This window comes from Primulina eburnea, chromosome 3 (genome assembly GCF_022965805.1).
Source record: "Primulina eburnea isolate SZY01 chromosome 3, ASM2296580v1, whole genome shotgun sequence".
NCBI classification, from domain to species: Eukaryota; Viridiplantae; Streptophyta; class Magnoliopsida; order Lamiales; family Gesneriaceae; genus Primulina; species Primulina eburnea.
Genome location: NC_133103.1, coordinates 2,844,504 through 2,864,825, shown reverse-complemented (window position 1 = coordinate 2,864,825; position 20,322 = coordinate 2,844,504). Strand labels below are relative to the sequence as shown.

The 20,322-nt window shown below is 34.7% G+C and overlaps 4 protein-coding genes and 1 long non-coding RNA gene across 6 annotated transcripts; 2 read left to right on the top strand and 3 right to left on the bottom strand.

The window, feature by feature from the left end:
- Positions 1-25: 25 nt before the first annotated feature.
- Positions 26-1,643, top strand: LOC140825335 (uncharacterized protein At5g39865-like). Its single transcript, XM_073187057.1, has one exon. It carries the CDS (start codon positions 356-358, stop codon positions 1,514-1,516), a length of 1,161 nt encoding a protein of 386 aa, XP_073043158.1. The 5' UTR covers positions 26-355; the 3' UTR covers positions 1,517-1,643.
- A 1,252-nt stretch (positions 1,644-2,895) lies between these two features.
- On the top strand, positions 2,896-5,569 carry LOC140825336 (uncharacterized). Its single transcript, XM_073187058.1, has 3 exons — positions 2,896-3,204; positions 4,171-4,435; positions 5,102-5,569. The coding sequence occupies exons 1-3, from the start codon at positions 2,952-2,954 to the stop codon at positions 5,334-5,336; spliced, it is 753 nt and encodes a 250-aa protein (XP_073043159.1). The 5' UTR covers positions 2,896-2,951; the 3' UTR covers positions 5,337-5,569.
- A 747-nt stretch (positions 5,570-6,316) lies between these two features.
- On the bottom strand, positions 6,317-7,030 carry LOC140825337 (uncharacterized). The gene is made up of 3 exons (XR_012116655.1): positions 6,899-7,030; positions 6,725-6,818; positions 6,317-6,586 (listed from the first exon to the last, which is right to left on the bottom strand). It is a non-coding gene; the product is annotated as an uncharacterized lncRNA (long non-coding RNA).
- A 1,045-nt stretch (positions 7,031-8,075) lies between these two features.
- Positions 8,076-12,632, bottom strand: LOC140825333 (probable methyltransferase PMT7). Of its 2 annotated transcripts, none has more exons than XM_073187050.1 (7): positions 12,158-12,632; positions 11,258-11,666; positions 10,257-10,546; positions 9,657-10,028; positions 9,120-9,366; positions 8,901-9,039; positions 8,076-8,700 (listed from the first exon to the last, which is right to left on the bottom strand). In XM_073187050.1, exons 1-7 carry the CDS (start codon positions 12,357-12,359, stop codon positions 8,539-8,541), a joined length of 1,821 nt encoding a protein of 606 aa, XP_073043151.1. In that variant the 5' UTR covers positions 12,360-12,632; the 3' UTR covers positions 8,076-8,538. The 2 variants fall into 2 exon arrangements, with proteins under 2 accessions (XP_073043151.1, XP_073043153.1); XM_073187052.1 differs by lacking the exon at positions 12,158-12,632 and adding an exon at positions 11,786-12,112.
- A 5,498-nt stretch (positions 12,633-18,130) lies between these two features.
- LOC140825332 (probable calcium-binding protein CML35) lies at positions 18,131-19,033 on the bottom strand. The gene has a single exon (XM_073187049.1). The coding sequence runs from the start codon at positions 18,923-18,925 to the stop codon at positions 18,263-18,265; it is 663 nt and encodes a 220-aa protein (XP_073043150.1). The 5' UTR covers positions 18,926-19,033; the 3' UTR covers positions 18,131-18,262.
- Positions 19,034-20,322: the final 1,289 nt, after the last annotated feature.

Genomic DNA, 20,322 nt, shown 5'->3' with positions numbered 1-20,322 from the left:
ATAGAGTATCAGCAATAATCTGCTCTTGCAAAGGCAACACTTACCTCCACCATATTTATCATCTTTCCTTTCAAGCCAGGTGACTTTCCTCGCTTGTAATCCACCGCACAGATGCATTAAATCCCCTTGTTTCCTTCCCAACTTCTGCCCTTTACTAACAATGCCATTTTCTACACAACCTTCCAATCCATATCTGCAAGTTCCTGTCAGAGGTTGGTCGTCAAGGAAACAAGAAAAGTGACCAAGAAACCCAATCATTGTACTTTACGGAAAAGGGAGATAGATCCACTTCATTTTCTCTTGTTTTTGTGGGTTTAATTTGTTTGTTGATTTTGAGAACCTCTCGATAATCCTCATGGGTTGCTCTGCTTCTCGTTCTTGTAATTTCATCACTCAACAGCAAAATCCCACCTCAAATTCGTCTTCATCGTGTTCAAATTCACAGTTCCACTCCCCTTGTTACTCGTTTTCTGACCCTTCAACTACTCCGGTTTCAAGAACCATTTCCATTGCTGCCCCTCTAATACACCACCCGCCATCAAGGAAAGGGGACTCACACCACTTTGTTTCCCTCACTTCTACTACTTATGGTTACCTTGGGCTAACGGAGCCCCAAAACACTGGTTTTAGCGGGCAAGATTTGGCCAAATCGACGGCCCAGATAAAAAAGATTCGAGATTTTGGTGAATCTGAGGACCTTTGTACCCCAGACTCAGTTGTAAACACGTGGGAGCTCATGGAAGGGCTAGATGACGATGAGTTTAATTTCCAGATAGTGAACTCCCATAAAAGAGAGTTGGATGCGAGTGAGAAGCTGAAGTCTTATGATTTTGTGGATAATGAGGAATCTAAGCCTTTGTGGAAGCATTTGTCTGAGGAATCTTTGCTTGCAAAATTGGACTTCAACGTGGTGTCGAGTTACCGAAAGGCATTGGTGACTAAACAACATGGACATGAAAGGTTTAAAGACGTTTCAAGTCGACCCCAAAAGGTCGAGTCTTTGGAGTCAAGTGATTCATGTTCTTTGGTGTCTGTTGGTGATGATTCTAGTCATTTGGTTGAAGCTGATGATCATAGGATTGTATTGTATTATACTAGTTTGAGGGGAATTAGGAAGACTTATGAGGATTGTTGCTCGGTTCGAGTGATTCTTAGGAGTTTTAGAGTGTGTGTAGATGAGAGGGACATCTCAATGGATCAGTCATATAGGATGGAGTTGCAGGGCGCGTTGAAAGGGAAGACACCAAGTTTGCCACAAGTATTTATCAAGGGGAAGCACATTGGCAGTGTGGAGGAGATCAAGCTCCTTAATGAGACAGGGGAACTGGCCAATCTTTTGGAAGGTTTCCCTCTAACGGACTTAGGATTTGTATGCAAGAATTGTGGGGATGCAAGATTTTTGCCGTGCAAGAATTGCAATGGGAGTCGTAAGGTTTATGAAGAAGAAGGGACATTGAGAAGGTGCACTGATTGCAACGAGAACGGATTGGTTCGGTGTTCTGGTTGTTGCCGTTGAGTAGATCGTATGTTGATCTCAATGCAAGTATAATGGTACTCTTACCTAATTGTGTAGGGTTTTTGTTTACATGTAATTTATTCAAATTCTTGGATTGTTCCAGTACTATGTCACCTAAATTTTATTAGCCATGAGTGTAAATATGCTGGTTTTATATGGCTCACTGCATTTTGTAAACCTCGTCCCCGATCCCAAATTCCTATGCAGTCGTTCAAGATATACATCACCCGGCTCCCTTCTCTATGGATGAAAATATGGCGGTTGAAATCAGACTTCTTTGCTTTAAGATTCAGCATTGCCCACGAACAGCGAATCAAGTCGCCCATATTTTGGCTCCAAGGTGTTTGCACTCTAGATTTTGGGGATGCAACCCTGTTGTAATAAAAGTTAATAATAATAATATAACTATCTTTAAGGGTGTGTACTCAGGTTCCAATGAAATCGAATTATACAAAAACAAATAACCTGAATATTTTTTGAGAAAACAAATTGAAATTTCACAAAATCAATTAGATCAAATTGTACTAAAAATTGGTTATTTTGGTACATAAACGAAACAAGTTTACTATGCGAATATTTGTGAATCCTTTTCTCTACCATCTTTGCCTTAGCTTAGTGGAATCTTAGCACAGGGCATGCAATTTCTGTGCTTCGAAAACTAAATTACATGATGATGTATAAATCAATCTTATGTTATGTTGAACTAAAATCGAAAATTTACCGATGACATGACAAAAATATAAAGCGTGTCATGTAAATTACGGGACAAAAAATATATAATTTTCCCTTTTACTAGCGGATTTTCGATAGCTATGAATTGATGTCAAATTTAATACTCAACTGAAAATAGCTTGTTGTATGATATATATCATTTTACACGTCTTTACCGTACTAATAATCATTTTTTAAATCCATCGAATGGTATCTCATAAAAAACTTGTATTATTTCTTTCGTTTGAAGAAATATTTTTCTAGCAAAAAAATTATGTGAGACGGTCTCACAGATCATATTTGTAAGACATGTTTCTTATTTGGGTAATCCATTAAAAATATTATTTTTAATGTTAAGAATATTACTTTTTATTGTGAATATGGATAAAGTTGACATATCTCATAGATTAAGATCCGTAAGATGATCTTATATGAGATCCACTCATTTTTCTGAGGGTTGGGTGACTTGGGTTCTTCCAACTTTTAGCTAGAAGGATGGAAAATAGCTATTTAAAAAAATTAAAATTATTTTATAATTTGATATATATATATATATATATATATATATATATATATATATATATTTGAATTATATTTTTATAGTTTTCGTAGGGGAGGAAAATATAATTATAACGTTTTTGAGGGGGTTCCGAATTTTTCTCCGATTTTTCCCTGGCTTGTACGTTGTGAAACACTTTCCAGAGTCTACCATAAGTGCTACCAAATGGCGGGTTCTTCAGCATCGAAGGATTTCTCCGTTGTCGTTTTAGCTTCGGATCTCGGCGTAGACGCCCGACCCTTTCTATCTCCACGGGAATCGGTAGAGGCCGAAGAGGAGAACTGGCACGACTGCCCTTCTCTTCTAAACCCCGCCGATGATTTCTCTGACCTCGACGCCCTCCAATTCTTTCGTCTGGAAAGTGGCTCCGATAAATCCGGCTACCCTATTTTACGCATTGTTGGAAAGTATTTTCCGGGTAATTTTTTCCTCTTGCTTGTAAACGACTTTTCTTTGTTATTTGCTACCTATTCTTGAAAGAACTTGATGTGAGAGTAACAGAAATGCTTGCTGTTTCTTTTTTATCTGTTAGCATGATAATATGGTTCATTATTTGGTTAAATTTACAATATTCTACCGGGCTCTCGGACAAAGGAAGTTTTTTTTTTCGCGCTTTTGGGAAACCATGTATGATGTACTGGTTTTAAAGATGAGACAATTGAAGTGGAGATTGCAATATATAGTTTTCTTAAATTACATTTCATTTAGTGTTTTTGAGATTATTAGCAGTTGGAGAGAGTGTTTTCATACTTTTATAGAAAATTTAGCAGTCACATATACAAGGATGGTAGAGATTAAACTGGTATCAGAGTCTCCAATTCATTTACTTCTGATTTTGTTATTGCATCGCTTTTGTTAATAGTGCGGCTGAACATGTGATCATTGCTGGAGGTAGGAACTAGAATTATTTGCAGATTTGATAATGGTTTTTCTTAGTTGTAAAGATTGCCAATTGTCTTGGAATTGGGTTTTATATTTTAGTTCAAGGGTAATGTAGAGTTGAATTGACTTAGGTGTAAAATAAGACTCTGTTGTAGTACAATTGGAATGAGAAGATCATTGATAAGAAGATCCCCACCCACCCACCCCCACCCCAAAAAAAAAATATTGCTCTCGATTAAATCCCTTCCTATTTAATATTTCAGTTGGTAACTTGGTTTTGGCCTGTTTTTGCAGAACATGCTACGAAATATATGTACCACTAAAATAAAAGGCCTAAATTTCTAATTGTTAAATGATGGCTTTGTTTTGAGTCTTAGTCTTCTCATTGTAACGTATTTGTAGAATACTAACATTCAATTTTGTACATAAAAAAGAATGTTGTGAGCTCATGGTTCACTGTTTGCATGTGAACTGTACATTAATTGTCTTTATATGCGTTCAGCTCTCGTGATCCCTGGAGAGAGGCTGAAGAAATACGTGTTTCACAAAATTTTAACTGAAATACCAGATGGGCCATTTTGCATTGTATACATCCATAGTACAGCACAGAAGGATGACAATTCCCCTGGCATTACAATCCTAAGGTGGATCTATGAAGAACTACCCAATGATTATAAAGACAAACTTCAGGTTGTGTACTTTATTCATCCTGGGCTTCGGTCAAGACTTGTCTTTGCTACACTTGGGAGATTCCTTTTAAGCGGAGGGTTAGTTGTTTTTCTCATGTTTTTCACGAGCAATATCAACATTGTGCACCAATATGTTATGTTCCTCGGTGAAAGTAAATTCTCTCATCATCCACCCGTCCCATGGATTGATAAGATAAATCAGTGTTTTGCATCTACAAATTGCATTCCTTTGACTGGTGAGCATCCACTCATCATGGCCAGTTGTTCAACCTAGCTATGGCTTCACATAAAAAGTTTTTGGCTATTTGTTTCCAAACAATTGCTGTTTGTTCAGATGATTGCATCATCTTGTGTTATATTTATTGATCCTAAAAAAACTGACCAAATACTCAATTCTAATGCTTAGTGATTTCTTAATGGATCTTGGCACAGATTATATGTCAAACTTGGCATGTAGCCCTTAATTGTTAAGAATGACTAACAAGAGAATAAACTATAATTGTTGAAAATTGACACGAGAAGTTTAATGTTTACGGTTGCATCTATGCAAGGATCCCTGATGTGTCTGGGATGCCCAAATTCTCCAACTGTGGCTTTTACATCTTCCATGCTGCTCTTCAACTTGAGTTTTCTTAAACATTCTATGTTTTCTGAATGTCTATTTTAATATCTATGTAACAAGCCCTTGGAATCTAAAGATTGAGAATGGATAGTTTATGCTAACCTTTTCAGCTCTTGTTATAGTTTATATTGGAAAATCAAGTACATCAGTCGGCTTCAATATCTCTGGCAAGATATAAAGAAGGGAGATGTAGAGATTCCAGAATTTGTTCAAGAGCATGACAACATTCTGGAGCACAGGCCCCTTACAGATTATGGGATTGAACCTGATCCCTTTCATTTGACCGAGGTACCTTCAACTGCCTATTCATTTGGAAGATATGAATCAGGATGGTCATCTAGAGAATACATGTCCTAGTTTGGTCATGGTTCACTGTACACAGTATAATGGCGTGGCGTGCTATAAGTAATGACCATTTGCACATATCCGCTGTAGGCAAATACTTCTCCCGGAGGGCTGTAATGGTATTAAGCATAGATTATCTTATCTATAACGGCATCTTATGTGGTGTTTTTCTGGAACAAAATGGATTTCCTATGGGATTAGCTGCTTGAATCAGGATTCAGGTCTAAATCATGTTTTTCCTTTGACATTACCTGTACTCTTTAAGTAAATTCAGCATGACTGATAATTTTAATAGAATCAAGATAATGTTGTAAATATACCATTTTGTGGAAAATCATGTTACAAGGTTATTCAGAATGAGAAGAAACTAAACTTAATTTTTTAATTACGTAAATAATAGACTAACTACACCAGTAACATGTGGTTAAACTGTAACAGGTGATTGGCAATTGTATTAAACTGTTTAAGTTGGGTTTATATAAACTGTAACTGCAGTTAGTGTTCAGTGGCTTCTTTTGTGGTACATCGATTAAAACGTGTCTACCGGTTTATTTTTTAATTTAAAAGATTGAGTTGCATTTTTACTAACAACCATAACTCTTTATACATATAGACATCTGGAGTGAAAAGTTGATACCTGAATGAAACTTTCGTTTTCAATTCACGTAAGTTGCAAGATCAATTATTGGGAGGAGATTGTTTCGTCTGTAAGCAGCATTTGCATCATTTATCTGATGTGATTGTTTACGTGGCATAATAATGAAGAGTAGTGTTTAGTTTGTCATGAGGTTTAGAAAATTTTAGTGGTAGCAATAGTAACTTTTGGTGCAATGATTTACACTTGGTCCAACATTTGCATGTTTTTTTTATCGGGATTCATATGAGCTTTAATGAATGACATTTTTTGTCATTATGTGTACTGATAACATAATAGATACTGGGAAACAAATGTTAAAAACTCTTCTACTAGTTTTTGATAAGTTGCAGCTGAGTGAGGAATGAGAATATATTGTCAAAAAAAGAGCTCTATGTTACGACACCTATAGCTAGGGAGTACCCAAGATATCTGTATACATAATTGCATGGCTCTGAAAACAAAATCACCAAACAAAGTAATACTGATAAAGCATACTTCTGAAAGACAGCAGCGGCCAGGTGCAAAGTGAGTAAAACAACGTCGATTAATTTAACAGGTCCCTTATATCTCATTGTTCAATCAGAAGCATACTTCACACAACCAGCAGCAGCATAACGCGAAGAAGCTGAACAAAACAAGGAGGGTCACTCGAGTTAGCCAGTTGCTTTTTAGTAACGTTTGTTGGACTGAAAATAGAAATGATGGAAGTTTGCAAAGATTCTTTCTTTAAAGTAGTTTGATATGAATGAGTTAAGGTCTTTACCATCCCTCGATGAATCCCTTGTCTCCTTTGGCTTTTGTTTGTGACCAGCACTTCATCTTCTTCTTACATGCTGGACGATTTTCCATCGGATAACCTTCAGGCAAAAAAGTTTCAGGAAAATCAGTCAATTTAACAGAAGTACTGTGCTTTTGTCTGTGCGTGTGAGAGAGAGACCTGGAGGAGGAGGTTGTGTTGCTTGGTTCTGCATTTTGGTAAAGGAATAGGCGAAGTTTCAATGTATGTGGGATTTTAAGAACACGGTGTGCGTATATTATATATAACATCTAAACTATGCGTAAAAGTTCTACTTTTTTACTACATACTTGTCTTATAAAATTAGAAAATAAAAGCCTTTGATCGCACCAAAGCTATTTCGTTTTTTTAAAAAAATAATTTAAAAATCCATCTTAAGGTGCTTTTTAGGTAAATATGTTTTCACAATTTTAAATAATGGTACAAGCAATTTTTATTTTTATTTTTTTTGCAAAGTACGATGGTGGTTTCACATTTTGAGGTGGACGGATACCATAATTAAGGTCGTGGTGCATTTTGGTTGGTTCGAAACGGTCCATCTTAGGATGTACTGAATGAAAATAACCATATCGAGTTAAATCACTCAGAAATAAAAATCGAAAAGCTCGAGTTTGAAAGCATATGTGCAAACTAGCAAGTTTTCCCACTTCATTTTATGGAAAAGTGAAGAATCATTAAATCGTGTCTATCGAATGGCAACAATTGGGGTCTCGAGATTTTAATTTTATATTGTCCAGACACGATTATATGTCGCGATCTCTGGGTCTACTAGCTTAATAGTTAATACTCAAAAGGTTCGACCTCAGACAAGAAAAATCATCTCCCCAATTCTAATAATAATAAATAATAATAATAAAAACGGTACTGTTAGATATATGTTAGAAATCGAGTTAATTGATTTTTAATTAAACAATAATAATTCAGAATATATGATAAAATGATTTTTCAGTTGTTGGATTCCTTGCTTGGCGAAGATTGAAGAATAAAAGGCATCAGGTACTTCATCACAGCGCCAAAGTCAATAGAATAAATGGAAAGCACTTTTGATGGGAATTTTCTTTAGTTCAAAGAATATATTCTGAATTTCTATAAATAAATTTGTCGACAAAACACATTATTAAAAAAACGAGGAGTGAATGAGTTTTCCGTGAAATATTTTTATAATTAATAATTAAACTCTTTCGAATGATATTTATATCTAATATTATATTCATGAGTTAATGATTTTTATTTCATCAAAATAAATTTAGAAATAGTTAGTATTTCAAGCTTCAAACAAACTCGAGCAACTTCAATGAATTGCAAGCTACAGATCAAATGTAAAATCATGAGAGATATTCTCTTCGGTCCTTTTGCACCCCCACTAGGCATGAGCTTCAAGGCATCATGCCATAAATATAAGATTTTACAGATACTGAAAAGAGTTATAAAGAAACAACACTTCACAGCATACTATTTCTCATTTGCCAATAACCAGTTGATGTCCAAGGAAAAAATTGTATCCTACATCTCAGTTCGACTGCGACAAAAAAACATATATGCACTCCTTCCGAGATTACAATGAAATGTTCATAAACCAATCGGAACTCAGTTAAGCATATACAGTCGAGTAACCAAACAATTTAGAAGCACTCACAATTGTTGTCTTCTAACAGCTCCATTGGGATGTTTGACGGAGTGTGATGGAAGAAAGTCCTATTTACCTCGTGATACAAGAAGCGCAAACGGATTAGTTTACATCTAGAAGCACTTGCAGAAATATGGCTTCCCATATTCATGCATCAAAGGATTGCCCAGAACTTCTTCCGGCAAAATAAGACTTGTTCCATTTTCTTCTCATCATTTTCCAGAGTATGCAGTTGAGTATCCCAAAGAAACTTTGGAGCAAGATCTGCGATCTTTGTCATAATACTTGCATCTTCACCTCTAATAATTGCATAACCCTGAACAGCAAGATTCATGAAACTCAAGTTACTTGCTTACAACCCTAGTCGTAAAATTTGGCTACATTTCTCAACATTAAGGCTTCCTTATATGATTTATATCATCGGAAAGTGCAGAATATTAAATATAAGTCAAGATTACTAGTAAACAACTTTATCAAGAAAGCACGCATAAAAGTGATAATATCAGCAATACACACCTGAGGTCGCAACATACGATCCATCTCCAGCATTATGTCCTCGAGTAAGCAACCTTCTTCACGGTTCTTGTAATGAGATAGAAGATTGTTGGCATGTATCAGATCATATGAACGTGGGTACGTTGAGAATGGTTCGCACCTGTTGGTACCGAAGGAAATCTTGATATAGTATTACACTAATTGGCATGAACAACTTACAAGTTAAACTCTACAACATACCAGTCGTGGAAAGCACCGATTAAACCCCTGTCATAAATGGCAGATAAGGTATTGTTGGCGCTTATAGGAACTACATTCATAATCCAAACAGGCCATGTTTTCAAGGCAACTGCAAATCCACCGAGGAAAGCATTCATGTCCATGACGTTGCGTACATCTTTCTCTTCAGCATCCATCAATCTCCAGTAATGCCGAATTTGGTCCTGCCAGTAGATTGTATCTACCAAAAACTTTTCTCGATTGATACCTGCATCGAACACATAAACCAAGGTAGGCTAATTCTTTTTCCTTATTAAAAACTCAAATTGGAACTGTGTTAGAAAATTCAAGTTATAATTATGCGAGAAAAGTTGAAACACGGCATTCAGAGGTGTTGATGGAGAGAATTTCAAAATTTTTCTTAGAATCTGTCAGGATGTTATTGATATAATGTTTGAGAACTAATTATCACCATTATTATAAATCATAATATCATCACATCATATTTCATTCATGCATATTCCATTCCAAACTGGTTTTTTACAAAGGTGAATGTACCTAGCTTGCTGAGGGTTCCAGAAAACTCTGAGAGACGCTGAGGCATGGGAGGGAGTTTCTGGGAAACACGTTCAGCTATACAGTTCCTCAATGGTGTTTTCCACGAGGGCTTTTCATCATCAAGGTGATTGCATACATTGATAATTTTTTGCTGCGCATTTTTCTGTATGCATGAGTTGTCCTCTAGCTTAATCCAGATTGCTGTCTGCACTTTCCGAGCAATGAGTTTCCAGCACATAGCAGAAGTCAGATTCATCAACTTATCCCAAATCAATGGATATTCTTTATCAGTTTTGTAAGCAGGAGGAGCTGAGTAGACAAAATATCCATTTGATCTCAATAGACGATCCACTTCTTTGATCAGAATGCCTTCTGCAATCATAAGCGAAAAGTGCTATGTATTATTCTACTTCACTATAGTTGGAGTATTCTCCTCAGATGAAAGTATACCCCGTAAGGCTTTAGCATACAAAACATAAATAACCTCAATAGGTAAGGTCTACAAACTCAAAATAGTGAAAATATGGCAGGAACTGTTTCAAATCGATATTTTCCAACAGACTCTCAATAAATCTAAACGATACCTACGAAAAGGCTTACCATTCTCATGCCAGTCAACACGACATCTGGAACAATGGACCATCTCAAAGGTGTTACCGGGATATGGTAACATTTTGGTGGACAAAGCAGAAATCATAGCACCAATTCCTCGTTCTAGAGCAAATTGAATTTGATTTTCATGACCATCTTTGGGAGCAAAAGACATAGTTTGAATGTTTAAGGGAAGAAGGTAAGCTGAGAAGCTAGCTACTCCACAACCAACATCTAAAATTTGAAACACACCAGCAGAAAGGAGGTTTCCATTGTCATTTGTAGTCATATTTCCCAATCTGAAAAAATAAAAGGAATATTGATTAATCAATACCTGAATAGCACAAGGGTAAACATCACAGTCTTCAGTGAGTTATTGGGACTTAAAAGATGCCGATAAACCTATCTTTTAACAATCAAAATCTTCTAATTTGATCAATTGCAACAATTCACAGATGTAGCCGCAAATTCAAATACGTAAAAAAAATACCCTCGGTTCCATTCAAGAAAAAAGAATGAACCTTCAGACCAATGTATGCACATATGTAGACACATAAATAACTATATATATAGATACACACGTCATGTAAGTGTGCGAATATTACTCTGTGTGTGTGTCAATTCGCAACAAACTATGAAATTCCTGATTCAAGTGTTGAAAAACCAATCCTCTAGCAACCTTGATGTTCTTCCCTCGTCATGACTGTAGGTAATCTTTTAAAATTTCTCAAAGTCTGTTGGAGTTTCAACTCACCATAACAGTAAGAACTTTCTTGAGGGTCGTTATTTGAGACTTGATACATAATGTTGAACTTCTATAAACATGAAAAGACATGAGATGTAAACATATCCTCAATTTATAATGGCTCGACAAGGCAAACACCAACATACGCGACAGAAAATTTCATTAGATCATCTTAGATGAACATTCATAAAATGAAGAAACAGTATATGCTCAAAACTAACATTTCAGTTCTCGAACAGTCAGAACAAGTTGAAATTAGAAGTACCTCTCAATGTATTCAGAAGCTCCATTCTTGAAATGAGTACCCCCGCCAGGAAACCACCACAATTGACCCTTCTCATGCACCCAATTTTGCCCTCCTTTCACCTCAGAAAGATGTGTATGATTCACATTGCTTCGCCAGACATAGTCCCTGCTAGAAGGCCACCTTATCGGTATCTTATAATCAGCTGGTGGTGGCACCAAACAAAATAAGCGCCTACTGAGTGGAGGGCAATGCCTCTCTAGCTCCTCCTTTCTGGAAAGATCTAACTTCGGCAGTAACTCTTTGATGTAAGAAATGTCGTGGCAAGGAATATACTCATCATATTTTGAAGGACAAATGTTCATTCCTGTTACTGGAATCCTTAGCGGTACGGTACGGTATGCAAGACCAACTTTATTTGTAAACACGCCTGCAAGTATCAATATGCAGAAGCACTCAGAAATACATAAATTTGAACCATTAGTCGGTCGCGAGAATACAGGTTGAATAATAAGTATAGGGAAAGTACATATATTTTTTAAACATTACAAGTTAAATTTGATATTTTCCCCTCAATTTTGGGTTGACTAGCTGGATCACATGATTGTGGTAGATCAAAGCTCGAACTCAAAAACTCAACCGGGCTCGATTTGTTGGAGACCAATAAATCAGAAATACCATACATCACATACAATTTTCAACATTTCTCCCATTAATTATGTCAGTCCAAGGCGCTACGAATGATGGAGCAAGCCACCAAGCTTTACAAAGTCGAATTTCAGAGACCACATAGTGAGCTTATTAATCTCACGCCGGTTAAGAATCCAAGAATCCATTTTCTAACAAATAGAAACTCTGCTGTTATATCAAATAACTAGCAGTAATGAGTTAATTCATCAATATCAAATACTAATGCACTACCAGAGTTAACCGTATCATTGGAGATGAACACAGACGCTTCGTTCTGTTGCACGGCCGGCTGTTCAAATGGTACATAGGGAGACGAGGAGCTGTTTCCGAAGAGTGTCCCGACGTAGAAAGAAGCAGCCATTGTTAAAAGGATAAGCATTATGCGCTGACCCGTCTTCCAATCAAAGGCTCCCGCGTTGAAAAATCCCACCATTTTTCCTACCTCGACAATCACTCCAGCATCGATATGTGGGCGCCGCTAATCAGTTGAAGAGGGCTTGAATTCGAATGACATTGTTGTAAGGAGGCAGATCGAGAGATCTCACACAAACCCAGCCCAAGGTGCGTGAAATGCGTGAGACAGGGAAGAGGAGGAGGAGGAGTACTGGCAATCTTGGCGGAGAGAGCTATGGCGTCGGTGGATCCATTGGAAGAAACCAGAGAGATGCTGATGCACAGAAGAGGCATAAAAAAACGAAATTTAAATCACATAAATTATTTGTTTGTCTATAAATAAAATTAAATTTGGACTTACAAAATAATATCAGGTTTTTTTAATAAGTATAACAAAACTCCATGCAAAATTTTATCTGTTTCAAATCAATAATATTGGCTGAGTCGTTTTTAAATATTAACACAAGAGTCAAACAACAAACATTACTGCAATTAATGATATAATCATCATATGCAGACTAATTAATCTAGGTAACGGATTCCAAAGCAGGGGTATTAATACATCGACTCCTAATATACTTTGATCGATCCATATATATATAATATACATATATATTATTTAATACTTATATTTATTTATTTATTAATAATGTATATCCGTCATAATAAAAAAATTATTTTAATTATTTATTAGATTTTAACACTTTGATTGTATAATTACCAAAATTTAAAAATAATTTAATTTTAAACTAATATAACCTAAATTGGATCCCTCGTATATGGATATATTGATATGTTTATATGAAAATATGTAATTATTGTTTTTTTATGAGTTGAATATAAACTATTATAATTTTTTTTAAAAAAATTAAAAATTATTTAGCGGAGGCAATCCAAATTGGACCTATCGGTTTTCGGGCGGACGTGACTGATTTAGAAATGAGGTGGACAGGTCTCGAATTTGGTCCAATCGTCCAAACCTATCTTATTGTCATTTTTCAGCACTAGTTTTCTAAATAACATAATCTAAAATTTAAAAAAAAAATAATAATTAACGACCAAACAATTAGAATAAAATTTAACGTTTAAAGAATCAAGAAAATCGAACCAAGTATATTCGCGTCTTCCTCTCCCCCATTGTATTTTTTGAAAAAAAATTTGAACGGAAGAAAAAAAAGAGAGAAATTCGATACCCTCAAAAGAAATAGTGGAAAAAAAAAATAGAAAATATAAATAATTATAATTATAATTTTTCAAAAATTACAAATAACCTTTAGAGGAGTCAGGAGTGCTTAAGGTGTGAAAAGATTTAAAAACAAAAAATAAAAAACAAAACTAGTTAAAATAAGATAATAACTAGAGATTTAGTTTAGTTATAACTCAATTTAAAATTACTAATTAAGCATTTACAATTTAATTACTAATTAAAATTATCTTTTTACTATTTTATTATTTGTTAGTGTTTTTTTATTTTTGAAACCGAAGGGAAAATCGAAATTTCCATAAACTAAATTGGAACTAACCGAAAATGGTTTAAACCAAAACGTAAAATCAAAATTTATTGTTACAATTGATTTTTTGGATTTTCATAAAAACTCGTGAAACATCACAGTTTAATTTTGTGAAACGAATTTTTTATCTGACTCGATTTTTTTTTCTTCTATAAACACAGCCAATCAACCTGCAATACAAATATAAATATGTGACACGTCCAATTAACACCCTGGCCGATTGCCATAATTTTTTCATACGCGCATCCTCTGTTTATCCAAACTGATTGACAGAAGGATTCTTGATTATTAGAAAAACGCATTGGTTATTGGGTTAGATGGGTGAGTAGGCTTCGGTAGTTCTAGATTTCATATCTGAAATGCCGTGGAATGGAATCTAACCCATCCCGGCATCGTAGATTTCAACCCGAAGACTCCCTTTTTCCTTATTTTATGCCAGACAAATGATTATGATTCCAGTGGACACCGTTTGGTGGACAAGTGGTTTTAACTGTCCACTATATCCCGTGAGAATGAAAATAAAGTTTACAATGATTCTTGTCGTGAACTGTGCTGGCCTTAGTGCCTTGGCTCTTTGTAAGAGAATGCAAGGCATAAACGAAGGAACCATTACCAGACCCTACTTTGCTCGTGGTTGCTATTTAACACTAGTAAACGTTAAAACTCCCCCGTTTCAACATCTGATCTGTTCCATCCCAGACGATGGTGGCCTTGTGTGCATGTCACATTGAATTTGAACGGATATTACAAAATGAATTGTCTGGGGGTGTTAATTAGCATCTTATACATAACACAGGTTCTACATGCAAAACATTTGAACGTATGGAGATGTTGGATTTACTTGTAAGGAAAATGGCATCAAAGTTGAAATTATCATGACATCGTGAATAGTTTTTCGATTTTCTTGTGAGCTAGAAGTATAAGATAAAGATGATTATTTCTTATCATATCCATCGGACATCAAAACTGGTGTTTGGAATCTAATGTCAGCCGGGTATAGCTTGTTTATTTGAAAATTGTAATTTGTCATGTCCACATAGTATTGGAGGACAAAGTGGATAGCCAACCGGAGGAGCGGATGCCACATTTCATAATTGATATCAGAGTCATGATTACGTATTTGATTTCTACAAGTCAGCGAGATGATGCAATTCCTTAATATTCGACATGCCAACTTTGCGATGGGCATCATGTCGTAACTTTTATACCATAATTTATTCGCACGTCTTTCAACTCCATCAATATTTCAAGCACGTTAGACGCCACAGGCCACGTTTTTTTGTAAAGATAAGTTCAACAAACCATAGTGCCACATTCTTTTTGATTACTTTTATCATTCAAAATAATGCATCGAAATTTAATAACGCAGTTTTGTACTTGTCCGTAGGAGCTAAAGTCCTTCGAAACTTCGACGAAATTACGCTATATCGCGCAAGTCCGCCGTCCCATAACTTTGGTGGAAGTCAGAGTAAAAATACGTGAACCATTAATACATTAAGTAATGCCATGCCGCCGCCACGCGGAGACCCAGTTGGGCCATCTAATGAAAGACATTCTATCCGACAGCGAAATATAAAATCGTTGAAATTCAACTACAACAAAATTTTCAACTTAATTTTAATATCTTATTTTACTAAATAATATTACTTTATAGTAATGTAATATAATTATAGTTATGAAACATAAAAACGACAGATTTATTACCAATATCTTATTTTATTAAAAAAATATGTGATTATAGCAATATAATATTGAAACTAAAAACGTACGATACATTGAACATTAAAAATCCTTGATGCAATTGATTGTTTATTATCTTCTAGTCTATTAGATGTGCTTTGTTGACAATTTACATTTATAAACTTTGTGAAACAGATTTTCAAATCAATCGACTCATGAAAATTTTTTATATCAAAAGTATTATTTTTATTGCACTACAAGAAATTTGATCAATAATGACAAAAAAATAATGAGGGTACACAAAAGTGGTCATTACAAGAGTTTTTTTAATAAAAAAATCGCTAAATATAGCGACGGATTAATCACCGTCGCTATATTTAGCGACGGTGTTACCAAACCCGTCGCATCTATAAACATTAGCGACGGTAAATTAACACCGTGGCAAATATAGCAACGGTTTTTTAAAGCTGTCGCTAAATATAACGACGGTTTTTCAAAGCTGTCACTAAATATAGCGACGGTTTGACTTTAATCTGTCGCAAAATTTAAATTAGCGACAGTCGAATAATAACCATCGCTAAAATGAGCGACGTTTTTTAAATTTGCGACAGTATTTTGTCAAACCGTTGCTACTAGCGACGGTTTAACCAAAAACCGTCGCACCATTTCTATAAATACCGCCATTTCCCTCTACAACACTTCACAACACTTAAAAATTTTCTTTCTCACACAAATTTACCTCTTCACAAAACACTTAAAATTTTTCTCTATTACACAATTTTACCATATCACTTTAATTTTTTTTCACCACTTAATAACACTTAAAATTTTTTACTTTTACATAATTTTACTACTTAACAATACTTAAAATTTTTCTTTTTTACAAAATTTTAGTTTCTATTTTTTGTTTTATTAGATTTATTAAATTAATAAAATTATTATTTTTTATTTTACGAAACAAATTAGCGACGGATAACATAAACAAAACCGTTGCGAAAATTAGCAACGGTCTTCAAAGGTAATCGTCGCTAAAATTAGCGACGGATTATAAAACTGTCGCTTATTTGGCGACGGATTAGAAATCCGTCGCTACCTTTAGTGACGGGACATCATTCCCCTCATTAATTACCTTTACCTACGAGGGCAATAACGACGGTCCATGACGGGAAATTTCCCGTCATTAAAAGTATTTAATGACGGGATTTGATTATGTAGTGAGAAGTTATGGATTTAGTTGGCATGTCTCCAGAATAGAAAGATCTATTAAACCGTCTCATAGAAAATTGAACATAATTGATGACAAATTTAATCTATTTGATGACCCTCTTTTATAAATATATCTTATATTTACTTTATTACAAAATTTGATTCTATTAAAGTAACTATTTTGACATGACATCATCCCAAAAAAAATTCAATTTTATCCCGACTTTTATTTAAACAAATTTTTTATATACTTTTTAATACATGCATTTAACATATCTTATCCATCTTTATTTATATTTCTCTCAAAAAAATTCTTATATTTGATAAATCAGTTTTCAATGTATTTTATCATCCTTTAAAACAATTACATTTTAAAAAATTATTTGAAAACTAAACATATATTGTACATAAACAAATAAACATATATTATATGCAATATGTGACATATCCATAATATAGATAAATTATGAAAAACCAATATGTAGTGTTTTATGAAACGATATAACGAATTTTTATTCATACAATTAAAAAATGCAGTTAGATGTTCGGGACGACATAAATGATCAAGAACAACAACTCATACGAGAAAAAACTCCGCACAGATTTCTACTATCATTAGTGAGTAGCTCCGAGATCTTTTATGAGCAAGAGAGATAAGTAATTTAGTTTTGTGGTTTTTCATCATCAAAATTTGGTCTTTTTTATTTTCATTTTATACGTATTTGTCACATGTTTATTAAAAAAAATATATATATATAAAAAATATATTTTCTTATTGATAAGATAGAAAATCTATCAATTGTTTTTACAAGAACGTCTCGAATTGTCTCGAACTTTCTATGGAATGGATTTTATGTGAGATCGTCTCACGGATCTTTATCTATCAATCCAACCCATATGTACAGTAATATTTTTAACATAAATAGTAATTCTTTTTCATAGATGATCCAAATAAAAGATTTGTCTCTTTGCACCACATATCATCAAGATTATGAATAGCAAACCGAAAAATGCAAGCATTCAAAGAAAAACCGAAAAATCGTGCATGTACAAGGCTGGATCGATAAACTTTCATGCATTTTCATAAAGATTAGTATAATATCAGCGTATATGAAGAGAAAAAGGTGATACATGCGTGCCTTGATGATTGAAGAACAAGAACGATGATGGAGACCCGAAAGAATTTTCCTTTGCATGAAAAGAAGTGGCCGAAACCTTCTTGAATTTCCTGCTGTGAAAGCCGATGAAAGAAATCAGCTGTGGGAGGCTGGAAATGGAAGGAAAACAGAGGGGAGGTTGTGTAATGAAGGGGTGTCGGTTGGTGGGTTGTGAAATAAAAGGTGCATGGTTAATTAGGTATCAATATATTATTAATATAAAATAAAAGCTAATACCTTTTTTTTTTTAATTCCAATTCCAACAAAATAAAAATTTCCAATAATAAAAATAAAATACTTCGAATTTTCATGATCATCGTAACAAGCAAACAATAAGTTGGTCCTTCCCATTTTGCTAATTTTTTTGACAAAACAAAGAAAAATTGAGTTCATCTTTGCTGCTCCATCATACGGCTGAAATCCTCGAAGCACACAAATCCGTCCCCATTCCGGTCCACATCTGCGATCATTCGCCGGCAGTCCTCCACCGTGCACCGGGCGTCGCCGATTATTTCGAAGACTTTGTAAAGCTCCTCCGCTGATATCTTCCCATCCCCATCGGAGTCGAAGAAGGCGAATACCTCCCTCAGCTCCAAGTCGCAAGCAGGCTTCGCAAAAGCCGAGCCGATGGCGTAGAACTCCTCCAGAGAGATGCAGCCGTCCCCATCTCTATCCACCTCGCTCAGCATCATGTTCAGCTCCTCGACGCTCGGTGGCTCGGCCCCCAGACGGCTGAGCAAGGCCTCCAGCTGCTCCTTCCTGACCTTCCCTTCGCGGCCTCCGTCCATCATCTCGAACGCCTGTTTGAGCTCAAAGAAAACATCAGGTGAACCCTCGAACCTCTCGCTGGATCGGATCTCCGAGGACGATGATGGGATGACGCTAGTTGGTGTGGATAACCCTTGTTGCTTCTTGAATGATCCGTCGTCGGAGCACGACGAAGACGTCGTATGAGATCCGAAGGATGACGGGTCCGTTTCGGATCTGGAAACGGAGCGAGATTTCTTGCGTTTCTTAAAAATCTTGGTGGGGATGATCCTGGCGAGTTTCATGGCGGAAACTGGAACAGGAGACAACAAAATTCGCACGGCGTTGTGATTTGGAGAAGCGAAGAGAAGAATGCAGGGTTTAAATTCATGGGGAAGCAAGAGTGAGTGAGTGAGCTTCCACGAAATTTCCTAGAGAGAGATGAAAAAGGCGGGCAGTTGAGATAGTCTCGTTTCCTCATAAAAAATAGTTTATTGTTAAGCAGGTTTGAATTTTATTCCATACTTTTAAAAAAATAATAATTAATTTTGATTGTTTTAATTTTAAATCTTCTTTAATGTAAATATTGTTTTGAAAAATATGGAATCAATTCATCCAATCTTTTCCAATTTAATTCGTAATTTTTTCAAGCGTATTCTAATTTAGTTGGACAAATTAATCTGCATTATTTATATTTGTGTAACGTTTTGTGCATTAAAAGGTGAATTTTAAAATGTTATATCTATCTATATTGGATATAATTTATATTTTATATTGAAGACAAACTTTGTCGAGATGATCGTCCCCACCCACCCTTGGAATTTCCACAATAAATTATCACTTCATCCAATTTCACCGTATTTTCGACAATCGACATGAACTGGTATATGTTTGAAAGCTGAATGACACCCATACTTTATCGTTTTTCGAATTATTGAAAAAAATATGGGTTTGTTCGTTTTTCATTGATAAAATAGGCATAAATATTATATCTGCCAAGTGTCCATTCTATTCGAATTAAGTTTCTAGGGTTGAAATAACTGAAAAACTTTACTTTTTACATAGGATACATTAAATGAATAAAAAATATATATTAATGATATATCTAATTATCAAAATGGTATATGCTGATATTTACTTACTTTTGAAATATAAAAAAACACGATTATATAAGAAATCAAATATATGATAATAATGTCTAGAAAATTTAGTGAAATGTGTGTAGAAAATTACAACTTATTAAATATTAACTATACGCATAAAGAGAGAGATAAAAATGATTGCAAAATCTTAATATCATAATACAAAAAAAGGGTGTTGTGTAATTTGATCACATAAGTGAAAAAATGAATAAGTTTTGATGAAATGTGAAGGATAACAGGTCGTGAGATGTTTATCTTTAGGATAATATCAGAAATCAAAACCGAAAAATAAACCAGGAAGGCCCGTAAGTCTATTTTTCAATCCTTTATTAGATGAATTCATAATAAAATCAGTGCACCTACTCATGCGTCGTACGTTTGTATAATATTTTTTATAATTCATTTGATTGATATTTAAATAAAGATCAAAATATAATTATAAAAAATAGTGAGAGACTACACTATAATTTTAATATATAAATAAAAAAATAAAAGAATAAAAAATGATCTCGAATTGAACTGATTACTTAAACCCAAAAAATAATGACTCTATCCACTGA